We start from the raw sequence: 13,082 nt of genomic DNA on the forward strand, positions 1-13,082 counted from the left end.
AACGTGTTCCTGTCTATTTTTGGCATATTTCTGCTTGACTGCTTCATTAAAGGCGCACACAATAACGAAGAGAAGCTTTCTATATTGGAGAGAGTGGCCCAAAGTTTGTATTACTTGCTTGGCGTTACTCCTTAATGCCATTGGCATGGGGCAAAAGGTAAATGGACAAATATATAGCTAAATGTCTGGGTGCTTCAAGAAAATGATTTTTATGCTTCTTCTATTAGTCATGGTAAATTGTTTGTAAGAATTTGTTATGATCACAAGTTCATGTTGAGTCAAATATTTGCATTTATTGTGTAGCAATGGTTTGGGTTTTTTATCAAATAGCATGGACAACAAGATGAAATCTTTGCGTAGTTAATGCCCCAATGATACACGGTGATTTGATTTCGGATATGTTGAGCCTTTCCTTTTATTAATGCAATGAGGCAGGAGCAAAATTAAGCAAAATCGTCTGTTGTACAATCCACTAGCCTTTGTTCCCAGGCAAAGGGACGGTTGTGTGGGCCTTGGCTCAGACTTCAGAATAAGCTCTAAGGTCAGTGCAAATTGCAGATGTGGGGAGGTGCTGTTTGTGATCATTTTCTATTGCCAAACATGTTTTGTTACTCATTTTGTGGAATTAAACTTTTAGTTTCTTTATCCACTGATACATGCACATGCGATAGCTGCAGGTACACCAGTGAGTGAAATTGAGCTTACTGATGAAGCTATCTGTGTTGTAATTTGATTACAAGTCATGACAAAATATCACAGATACACAAAAATGACTTCGTCATTTGAAAGCATATATTTTACCCCCAGGAGAAGTAATAGTGATACATCATCTTATATTTGGATTTGAACATAGTTGCAACAGCTCTGTACCATGCCACTGCAATGTCGGCTGTCCGGTTCTAAAATTATGATGCCATTGTCAGGTTGCAGGACACTAAGAACACATTATTACTTTTTATTATAATAGTAGTAGTATCCAAATGGTATCAAGTTAGGCACGATTTGCCGAGAAAGATGAGGATGAACTGTTGTTAGACCACACAAAAACTCTCCAGAAAGGTCGTTGCTTGCGCTTGGCATTGTTAGCTATCAGCTCTGTTTCTGATCTTCTCAGCATCTCCCACATCACCTGCACATCTTGGTATCCACAAGTTTGTACATCATCATGAAGCTTCAAAAGCCCTGCACCTGCATGCCAGCAGCAACACCATGAAGAAAAAAGGTTAGTTAGCAATCCTCTCTATGATAATATATTTTATCATATTCTATTAAGACAAAAACAAACTAAACCACAATCAAGGAATATAAGTAGAGATATTTTTGTCCCCTTTGTTTGAAGGTCTAGGAGTATCTTTTCAGTAGTCGTGTTTAGCATTAATTGTGATGGCTCTTAGCTGAGTGTTCCTGGCCGCAAATATCAGTTATCTGGGCTGTATTTGTGCTCTTAACTTTCTGATTAAAATAAAAAAAGTGATATATATTGTTTTCAGGCCATTGCTAACTCCAACAAAAAGTTGCACTGAAAAAGATGATGATCCCGGCCTTTCGGCGCCTGGACCATTGGTGCCACTTACCTTGTACGAGTAAGTAAACCTAGCATTGAAAACAAAAAAAAGGTTGGGTTGATTCTTTTTCCTCCTGCTAATCGGAGAAGATTTATGTGTGTTTTCTTGGTAAAGGAAGCCATGGTTTCATAGTGGACACTACGGGTTTGGGTTGCAGCGTTAAAAGTCAATGAGAAACAATAATCTCTCAATCTCTCATACATTACCATAACGTCACATGCTTTGTCTTCAAGTGGATTTTAGTTTAGTGGATATAGCCCACCATTAATGGAATCTTTCAAAGCTGTGTATCCTTGATTTTTTTATATGCATAAAATGCAAACAGAAAAAAAAAAGAAGAAGAAGGGTAATCCGTTCAATATCTCCTTTTGCAATAATGTTGACAACATGGTACGGTCATCTGAATCATTTTTCACTTATGATTTAAATAATTTCACTATTAAATAGCATAATATGGTTGTTTGTTATTTTTATGTAACTCAATAATTGAAGATACAATAATTATTAATGCGGTCTGCTGCGTACAACATCCACACAGATAGATTAGATGGTAACTTTCCTAAATATCCTCAATCAGCTTTCCTCTATCTTCCTTTTTAACGCTTTAATTTTATACTTTCTCAAAAAAGAGGTTTTGATTGTGTTACATTATTTTTAGTATTTAATGGTCGTCAAAATTACGTATATTTTTGTTTGAGGTGGATTTTAGTGGATGGTTCTATGTTAATGGAATACTAATAATAATCTTTTAACCTAATCTTTCTCCTTAAGTGACTTCCAAATCAAGATTTTGATATGTGGTTAATTAGTAAGTTTTCAAAAAAGGGAAAAAAAAAAGGATGGGGTCATGGTCTCCCCATGGGCCCCTAACCAGTCTTATGACCGAAGGAAAATTAAAGTTTTGAAATAATTAAAAGGTTTCTTTGTATTTTAGAGTAGATAGCTAAGACTTGTATGTACATCTATATTGGTGGTAGCGATTATAAAAACTGGAAATGAATATCTAGACATAACTCTCTTATCTACTATGGACCTTCCATTCAACAATCTTGACGTGACAATTGACATTAAAGAAACAAAATGACAAAGAAATTGTGATTGATGAAAAAGGAAGGGACCACTTTAGAACTATACACATACTCTCAAGAACAAAAATTCAAAGAGCCATCTCCTCTCCTTCACTAATAATAGTAGTAATTTGCGAGTAAAGTTCATGAAAAACATGAGAACAGAGGAACAATTAAAGCCGCTGCATCCAAACCCAAAACGGAAAACACAAAGAGAGATGGGAGCTAGGTGAGGGAAAAAGCTAGATAAAAGGAATCAAAGAATAAATTTACATGGTCTTATATAGCTTGGTGACAAATAATAATGATAAATCCCAAACACACAAAGATAAACCAACTTTCATTATAACAAGAACAAGGAGGAGGAAGAACAAATAGAAAATTTCAAAAAGGTCGTAGTAAACAAAGAACAACAGGAACGGACAGAGAGAGAGAGAGAGAGAGTTTAATGGGTTATGTTATACGAGTTGGAAAAAAACGCACCGTTTTTGCGAGCTTTAACACGAGCGGAAACAGCAAACCAAACTCTTCTGACAGGGAAGATCATCTTATGCCACCAATCCATGAATTTTTCCTTGACTTTAATCCTCTTCTTGCTTTTCTTCCTCTTTCCACCACCACCACCAAATATTCTAAACGCTATCGTCTTGAACCCGGCCAGACCTCTCTCCGATATCTACAAATACAAAGAGAATTAAACAAGAAGGAAACAAAAAGCTATAGCTTTGCCTTTGTGTAGATGACGAAGAAGAAAGGAAGCTTGGAGGAGCTTAGTAGTAGCTCCAACATAACCATAAAATCCTCGGAAAGCGGAAGTTAGGCTAATGTTTTTCCGAGGGAGAAAAGTGAGTTTATAATTGGAGGTGGGATGCGAGGAGTACTACTGCGATTTTACAGAGAGAAGAGGGCAAAGGGCCACCGACACGTGACCGATATATACTTGAGGTGGTTATTATTTTAAGTTACTTTGGTTCGGGGTTTGGTTTTGGTTGGAGAAGACCAAGCTTACACTTGTTTTCCTACGGTTGGTCGCCCATGGTAGTACTAAAGAATAAATCTCCGTCATATTTTATTTTGTATTCTTTTTGTTGTTATCCCATTCAATCGGCAGTTAACAAACTGTATGGACTTTTTATAGTCTTATCAAATATTGGATATTAGATTATCGTGGGACGGTTTGATATTTATGCTTAATTGGTTTGCAAAAAGTTAGCTTGGAATATATTTGCAAGTACTAATACTAAAGAAAGCAAGATTTTTAGGCTAAACTTAGGTTTCAATACAAAAATTACTATTTTATACATATAATTCAAACAAAAGGGGATATGAAGGTGAACATCAGTAGGAATTTAAAAGAATGAGAGATAATTCATGTTTTTCAAAGAAATTTTATGTACATAAATTGTATGAATACTATTGGTTTCGTGATTGAAAAACGAATTACCTTTTATTAACAATTATGATAGAATTTTTTCTGTTCAACAAATATCAATTAAAATTTTGTGTATAAATAGTATCCTTTATATTTTTAACATATTATTAATTTTTTTATTAAACTCTATCAATTTATTCATTTTAATTTTTATTTGAAACTTGACTTAAAAATCTTTATATAAATTCTTCTTTTATAATAATTTCTTGAACACATAATTAAAGATTTCGATATTAAATCTACATGTGCGGTGGATATAAAATAAAAAAAATTATAAAGTAAAATAATAAGACTTTACGTGTTATTAACATAGTTGATGATTCTTTTCCATATATTTTTTTTCTCTCGATACTAATAAATCTTAAAAGAAATTCCATTAATAAGATTTTTTTTGACCAAAATTTAAGCCCCTACTCAACCTTAGATTAACCGTATCAAATTTATTTTAAACATTATGAGATGGAAATCTCTCCATCATAATATATAATAAGTCATATATACATATTGGAGTTACTTATAGAAGTTATTTATCAAAATTCCAAATGCAGCATTGTTTTTGTACATTTGTTAGGGAACAAAACGAACTGTACAAAGAGAAAAGCATGTGCCTGATCTAAGTGAAAAAATTAAAAAAAATAAAAATAAAAAGCCATTTCTTCTTTAAAAAAAACTCCTCATTATCATCAAATTAAAAAGGCATCACGTGGTTCATCTTAACTGGACCTTCTCCTTCACCTTTTATCTTCTTTGCTTTATGTCGGGATTCATTTTATTTTGAAAAGGGTTCTCTTAGATGGGTATATCTCTGATTTTTCATGCGATTTGTATTAAATTAATCGAATTGTCGGATTTTATATTCTACTCATATTTATCAAGCATATTTAATTTAAATTTAATTAATAATATTTTATAATAATAAAATATTGTTTTAAAATTTTACATATATGATGAGTATAGTAAGTTGTTAAATTCAATATTGATTTACAAAAGGTGAAACCATTAATTAGCTTTACACCGTTTGATACTTGCCCTACAATCTGAGTTAAGCGTTGAAAACTCGTCAAACTTTGATAGGTGAATTCAAATTCTGTCCAATCGAGTGCTTTGCGGGTGGGCGGTTTAGTTGTTTGAATTATTTAGGAAAAAACTAAATGAGAAATTTAAAAAAATAAAATTGCCTTTTAATCTATTGGCTAGGAAAGGTTAGTGTCGGCAAGCATCTTGGCCACGTAGCTAATAAGGAAAATGGATATGGCATGACAAAAGATTGATGATCATACGTGCCTGATCTCATTTTGACAAAGGGTTTGGCCAGTGGGATTGGGACATGTATGATCATAGGATTCTTTTATCTTTTTGACCATATCCCCTTTGTCTTTTTTAAATTCTACATTCTAAAGCCATCAAACCATTTTCTTTTGTTTTTCTTTTCGATTTCTATTATTGCGGAGGGCATTGAATAGAACTTTACCTTCGGGGCCGGAGTTAGAAAATCTACTATATATTTGCCAAAAATATATTTGCCAGCATAACTCAAAGAAAAAAAAAACTTTTAAAATCCTAAAATTGGCATTGATGGTAATAGCTATTACTACTATTAATTTGATTTTTTTAACAAGTATTGTACGAAATAGTTGGCGCCTATTGGATCCGAGATCAATCATTTTACTTGTAAAAGGAAGTTTTTTTGCCCTTTTAAGTTAATTGGAAAAGTATTCTTCAAAGTTGAACGTGCCATTTCTCTTGTTTTCCTCACGTGAAAACAATCCAATCAAGTATGTTTTTCCTCCTCTCACTACTCTTTTGGTGATGAGGGTAAGAAAGTTCCTCCCTCGTCCCCTATCGACAGCTTCAATGAACCTAATGTTTTCAACTTCTAGTTGCAGACAACCAATTTGAAACAATATTGTTTTTACCCTAAACCCACGATTTTAGAATAACTTTAATACGATGGTTTTTTTTTTTATGCCATGAGTTGATATATGGACCTAAATTTCCTCGAAAATTTGAGCTGTAACATCAAGAGAATTGGAGGTGTAGATAATCTCTAGTCTTTCATTGTCTAATCAAAGACTACTCCTACAAAAACAATATTTGATGGTATCCACCAAAGTGAATATATAAGTATATGTTAGTAATACTATAATACAATGAACATTTAAGAGAATCTTTGTCTCTACCGACAATTATTTTGGTTTGGTGGTGAGTGACTCATCTTTGGCTGTTATCCTTTTCCAAGACCCCTTGACTATTTTGAGGCAGAAAGCTGGCGTATGATTTTTCTTTTCCATAAATAAAGGTTCATTTATTTTGACATTAAATATTTTTTTAAGATTTATACTTTTTTAAAAAACAAAAAATTTATTTTAAATATAAGACATTTTACAAGTTAACGGAAAAAACCTTTTAATCACGTAAAATGTCTTATATTTTTAAGATGTGTAAGACATTTTTTTAAAAAGAAAAAGAAAAAACTCGTATGCTAAGAGTAACAGTATAAGTTTGATAAATATTAATATTTAATTAAAAATATTTAAAAATAAAAAATATTAATATTTAAATTTAAAATATTTTTAACTTAAAATATTAATATTTAAATTATTTAATACTATTAAAATTAAAGAAATAGATTACTAAACGAATCATTCAAAGTAATTAATATTTTTATCTATAAATTAAATAAATCTTACTAATAATTAAAACAAAAAATATTTCAATGATAGTCATTTGATGAATAAACATTTATAAATATAGGTTTTTGATGTTTTGTACAATTGATTAATATTGGTATTCTTATAGTGTTATGATAATGATTTGGTGGAATTTTTTTTAAAAAAATAGAGCTTATTTTTAAAAATTTTGGAAAATATCATTATTATTTTTTCTATTTTCATTTTCATTTTTAATTGTAATATGAAAACCAAATAGTACTATTGTTTTGTAATCCATTTATATTTATCATTTTAACATCTAAATAACTCCATTACTGAGGATAAAAAAAATTTTCTACAAAATGATCTAAACAATAAAAAATGTTTTGCGACAGTTTATTTAAAAGTAAAATATCTCATCCCTTAAGTTTTAATTAAAATTCTAAACGAGTCATTAGTTTTTGAAATAGATACATAATTTCAATCGTTAGTGCTTTTGTTAATTTGATAACGTAATAATACTGAAAAGATAATTTTATGATTTATTTAATTTTAAAAATTACTAATTGGTGCTCTCCTCTCCTAGAGAGCATCAATTGATGCACCCTTTCCTTAGAGAGTTGGGGAGCACCAATTAGTGCTCTTTGAATCTTTTTTTATTTTTTTATAAAATTTTTTAATAATAATTTTTTAAATTAATAAAGAAGAAAAGATATTTTAATTCTTTTATATTTTTTATTAATGATGATTAAGGGTGTTTACACTTTTGAGATAAATTGTTCATTTTTAATACTAATAGACCCATGTAAAACTATGTCTAAAAGTTAAAACGTGAAGTTTTTTATACTTTATTTAAATAATAAAAAATATTAAATTTTTTTATAAAATATTACGCATGAAAATTTTTTTCCCAACAAGTTATTTTCCTGTCACTAAACGGTCCTTAATTTATCAAGCAATTATCAAGCTTACAATTTAACACAATGCTACTCCCTCTTTATCTAAATTTTAAGTTAATTAATTTGATTACATAAATTTAATTTAAAATAAAAATATATGATATTGATTGAGCATAATGAAATAATAAAAAAATTTATTTAAATTTTATTAAATAATTTAAAATTTTTGGAAATATTATTTTTTTGATACTCTGTCAAGTTCTTTAGCATTTTAAGTTTTAATAAACAACAATAGAACGTATTATAATGAAAATAATGATTTGAAATGGAATTTTTTTTATTGTAACCATTTTTTTCCATTTAATTAATGACATGTTTGCATGAGGTTTGTGTAAAGTAAAACTAAAATCCATTGCCCTCATTAATGCAAAAGAGACCAAGTTGTTCCAATTGGCTTTATAATTGAAAGCGTTTTTGAAAAAATTGAACTTGTTCTATTTCTGAGGGCTATGAATGTGATGGTGAGCTAATGGCTCCGTGCGGGTTTCGTCAACTTCAACTTGGAAACCAAACAAATAAAAAAGAAAAGAAAAAAAAGTAGTGGTGGGTTATGTCACTTTTACAAACTTTTCAAGTCTGGAAGGCTCTTCACACCTAATACAACCTTCTTAACAAATTAGGCAGCCCCACTGTTCTTGGTCACTCTCTCGTGTGGTCCTGATGGCAAATCATTATCCTTTCTTGGCTTCTTTTTCCCCTTTTTTGGTTAATAATCATCACTCTTTTCTTCCATATTTATTGCCATGCTGAATGGATATTAGTAAATTATATCTACCCTAGGTGTAGACCATAACAATTTTATAATATATATAAATATATAAATCGTTAAAATTTAAAATATCAATTTAAAAATTTTAGATTTGAAGTCACAACAATAGGAGGACAATGAGGTTAATAGAATGAAAAATGATTACTTTTTATTATGTAATTAAAAATTATTTAAGTAAAAAAAATTAATTATTAATGTATTCATTTATTTATTGTTTAAAAAAGGAGGGATTGATCCTTGTGAATGAATAACTTGATTTAAATGAATTTGGTCAGGTATCAAACTAAATACTAATGAAACTTCTGAATCCAGATTTTGATTTGAAAATCCATTGTGGAATTTTATGCTTCGTTATGGAATTTTCAGCTTTGATTTGATTGAAAGTTTTGAAGTACACCAAATTAAAATGATGGGTATCATATATATGGTCAAATTATACAATTAGTTCCTATATTTTATTAAAATAGTAGATTTAGTTTTTATATAATAATTTGTTAAAATTAAGTACATGTACTTTCCAAAAGTAAAAATGTCAATTTAATGTGTTAAAAATTTTCTATTATCTATACTGATATGACGTTTAGTTGTGTTGATATGGTATTTCCTTATTGATGTGTGTGGAACCTCACTTCTCAAGTTATGTTAGATTTGTTACCTAACTTGGTGAATTGTAATTTTAAAGTTTTTGAAATTAAATTCTATACTATTTTGATATAAAAATTCCATGTTTTGATAACCAAAGGTGTTTATTTGAAGGATGGGGATCTTTGGGGGTCAAATGAGATTGTTTTGATCTTTAAAATTTCTTTATGAACCATAATCGATAGATCAAATCTAGAAAAAGATTCTGAATAACGTCTATCAATAGATTGAGCAAATTTATCAATAGACAACAATCTGAGGCAAATCTTATCTATTAATAGATTAGGCGTAAATTTATTTTTTTTTAATTAAGGAAGAGGGGATTCGAATCTTGTTTTTTAGGCAGGAGAATAATACATCAACCAATGAATTAAATGCTCGGGTGCATATTAGGTGTAGACTTAAAAAAAAAGAAAGGTTATTTTGATCTCTTTTCGTACTCATTTAAAAATCCAACTTTACTTTGTTTGGCTAAAAATGTGGTTTTCATTAAGAACCCAACCACTTTCTATTCTTTTTTCTCTCAACTCTCATGTTCATCGAATTTATGGATTTGAAGCATTTCAAAGTCACTCTCAAACTTATATTTTGATTTTTGAGACTTTGGAAGTTAAAGTTTCATCTTTTTAAATCTCTAAACTCATGGTTTTGATTTGTTGAACTTATGGATTCTGAAAATTCATTTTTGTTTGTGAAATCTTAAGATTTGATTTGGTTTTGGAACTCTCAAACTCACCAAGGTAAAGTTGCTATTAACTTTAGCTAGTGGTAGTTTAAATCCTTTAGTTAAAGTTGGAGTAGCTGTTGATTTGTAGATTCAAGGATTGTTGAAAAATATTTGTGATATAATAGATGATTATTAGTCTAAGTTTTGTTGGAGAACATAGTATTTATGATGGAAACCTTGTGAATAGGGGTTGTCGGAAAAAAGTTGAGTTTTTTGAAAATCGAGTGTTCAACGAAATGTGCTAGAGAAGAGGCATGCTTCATTGATGTGGGTATACAGCATTTTTAAGTATTTTAATATAACTAAGCATGCTTATTTTACAACCTTGCATATAAATTAATTTTAATGAGTTTGTGATATGAACAATGGTTTACAAATATGTTTTGATGAAAGTTATAAATTATGTATATAAGTATAATATATAATAGTTTTAAGCATGAAAAACAAGCCTGTCAAAGTTTTAACATCTCAAACACTTCATTTGTCTATGATTGATGGTTTTGAATATTGATATGATATCATAGTATTTTTGGTCATTTATTTATGAGATTATAAATTTGGTTGATTGACCTTGATTTTGTTATGTCTCAACCTCTATGATATGTTGGTTATTGAATTCACCTTTTGATTGAAATGAACTTTGAACATTGGATTGTTTGTAATGTGATTGGTGGAGCTTATCCAGATAAAGACCTGTAGCTAGTGATAGTAAACGCTTGTCATTGGGCACAATGAATTGTAGCTTGAGTTGATGGCAGAATTTGCTTGAGACTCGATGGATATTGGTAGCTAACATAGTTTTACCCTTTGATGTATGGTTGTCAGCTATAAGCAATGGACTATTCTTAATAGTGTGACGACATTAGGTGATTTGATTGTTCTTGGCTAGTGCTCCACGTTTAATTGAGTTGATGTCTAATGTGTTGGATTTAGACTATGGATGTTATCTATTTTGATGATTGAACTTTGATTACTTGACTATGGATGGTTATTAGTCTTGGTTGAGGTCTTAGTGATAAGGTTTTTTTTTTTTTTTGCTCAATCAACCTAGTGATGAGTTCTAGACTAAAAAATTAGGTTTTATGTCAAAACTATCGATACTTTTTCAAAAATATCAATAGATAGCTTCTAGAAACCTTTAAACTATATTCTGTTTAATATCTATCGATAGATGTTCTTTAGTTATCAATAAATGAAGCAAATCTATAGATACTTCTGAGCAAAGCATCAATAAATCAGGTTTAATTTGAGTTTTGACAATTTTAAAAGGTTTTCTAAATCAGAAAGTGATTTGTTTCAGAACCAAACCTATGTAAATCTCTTTTATGTTTTTGAAACACTACTAAATTGAGTTTTAATACTTGGTTTCACCCAAATTAATTGTATCGGTTTATAAACTTTAAAAATTAGTTTGAAGACTTGTGAAACATTTTTTAAACTATATTTTATTAAAACATTTGTTTCTTTGTATCGTTTGAAAGTTAACAAACTTGGAGTTAGAATGGACACATGTTTCTTGATTCATTTGACAGACATTGAGTTGGAGACCATGTGGATATTTGATATACTAGAAATAGTGAGTTTGTTATATAATGACACTTGGAGAAGTGGGGTTTGACTTATAGTTATACTTGAAAAAGATTGGTTTTGCAAACATTTGATAAATGTTTATTTGCCTATTTTTAAAAGTTTATTTTGATAAATACTTTTCCCCATTAGCTTGTTCCCCGTCCCATATCTGTTTATAGAAATATTTATAACTCACACATATAAAATACATTTGTTATTTCAGATCAATATATTGTTTGGCTCATTGTCTTTTAGTAAGAGCTACTTCTACAATCAATGTTGGTAGGAGATTGTCATGGCATCCAGTAGACGTCAACCCTTTAACTTTAAATCGTACTCTACTGGTTTAGTCTAGTTTTTTATATTTGACTATTATAGATTATAAATTTGTTTATGTCATGTAATAATTGATATTATAGATAATTGCCATGAAATGACTTATGCAATGTATTCATCACAGAATGGCCTATGCAATGGATTGTGATGTATGTTGCATCCACGTTATGTGCACATGAGTGTGCAAATTGATATGGTATTTTCTGATATATGCTACAATCATGTTTATATTTATTTTGCATATGATTCCATGGTGATGAGTCCTATGAGGCACATATGAGCATTTGGTTATTTATTTATTTTAGACTTGCATGGATTAAGAGAGTCACTCTAATTGGTATATTTGCATTGATCATGGTCCCAGATTTGGGTTGTGATAAATTGACATTGAATTTGATAACATGGTAATAATGATATGGCATTTCATGAATGATGTAATGATAGTATCGATATGACATGATCGAATATTTACATGGATTTTATAAGTATGAATACGGAATTATCTAATATGAGTTAATAGTTTTAAACATGATTGAAATATAAATAAATCAAAAATACAAATAAGTTTTTAAGATTTAGAGAAAAAATGTTATGAGACAGAGAAAAATTGAATTTCTGTATTTTATAATTTAAAATAGTAAAAAGAATGTTGTGAAATAGATAAAAAATGTCATATCATCACATATTCAATGTTACATCAATAAAAAAATATTATATCAATATAAATAATAAAAAATTTAATATTATTAAAAATTAAACTAATATATATAACCGTTCATTAACGTATAAGACAATTATTTTGTGGGTCACTTCAAAAGAACATACATATACACACGCCACTGAAGTTATATATATAAAATAATCCTTAAGCCATTAATTTGTCTTGTTCGTAATGATTAAGGTTTGATTTGGATGGATATTTGATGTAGTAGCGACAGTTGTTCATGTGATAAATGTGGGAATGATTAATTTATAAGATATTGAATAATTCAAATTTCTTCATATGCTGTTCCAAACTTAGAATTAGAACACTGTTTGTCCGTTTGAAATAAAATAAAATAAAAAAGTTAGTCAAATTTAGACTGCTGTGGTTGGTTTGGGGTGCGGGAAACCCTGACAAAATATGCAGAAATAAAGAGCTAAGGAAGCAAAAGCAGTTGTGAAAAGGTCATGGCACATAGATTCCATCCCTGATTTTTTTACTTACCAAAAGAAAGAAAAAAAAAACCTGAAATAGATTTTTTATTCCCCAAATCTATGTATATACCATAATTAAGTTCAAGCAGCCTTTATGCAGTGTCTGCGAGGAATGCATGTCCTTGTTTGTTGGGATGTTCTTCTGGGTGTATGTTTTCCACGAGAACC

The 13,082-nt window shown here is 29.6% G+C and overlaps 1 protein-coding gene across 1 annotated transcript; it reads right to left on the reverse strand.

Annotated features, from left to right (window-relative positions):
• Positions 1–760: 760 nt before the first annotated feature.
• LOC110424792 (uncharacterized) lies at positions 761–3,637 on the reverse strand. Its single transcript, XM_021439483.2, has 2 exons — positions 3,116–3,637; positions 761–1,188 (listed from the first exon to the last, which is right to left on the reverse strand). The coding sequence occupies exons 1-2, from the start codon at positions 3,195–3,197 to the stop codon at positions 992–994; spliced, it is 279 nt and encodes a 92-aa protein (XP_021295158.1). The 5' UTR covers positions 3,198–3,637; the 3' UTR covers positions 761–991.
• Positions 3,638–13,082: the final 9,445 nt, after the last annotated feature.

The sequence above is a fragment of the Theobroma umbraticum genome, unplaced genomic scaffold (assembly GCF_002168275.2).
Source record: "Theobroma umbraticum cultivar Fairchild unplaced genomic scaffold, ASM216827v3 scaffold_204.0, whole genome shotgun sequence".
Taxonomy (NCBI): domain Eukaryota; kingdom Viridiplantae; phylum Streptophyta; class Magnoliopsida; order Malvales; family Malvaceae; genus Theobroma; species Theobroma umbraticum.

What these genes read in the sequence shown, in the direction of transcription:
- LOC110424792 (XM_021439483.2), bottom strand. Translation starts at nt 3,197, where the DNA reads ATGGATTGGTGGCATAAGATGATCTTCCCTGTCAGAAGAGTTTGGTTT. An exon ending in TGTTAAAGCTCGCAAAAACG is followed by an intron (nt 1,189 to 3,115) that starts GTGCGTTTTTTT and finishes GCTGGCATGCAG; the next exon opens with GTGCAGGGCTTTTGAAGCTT.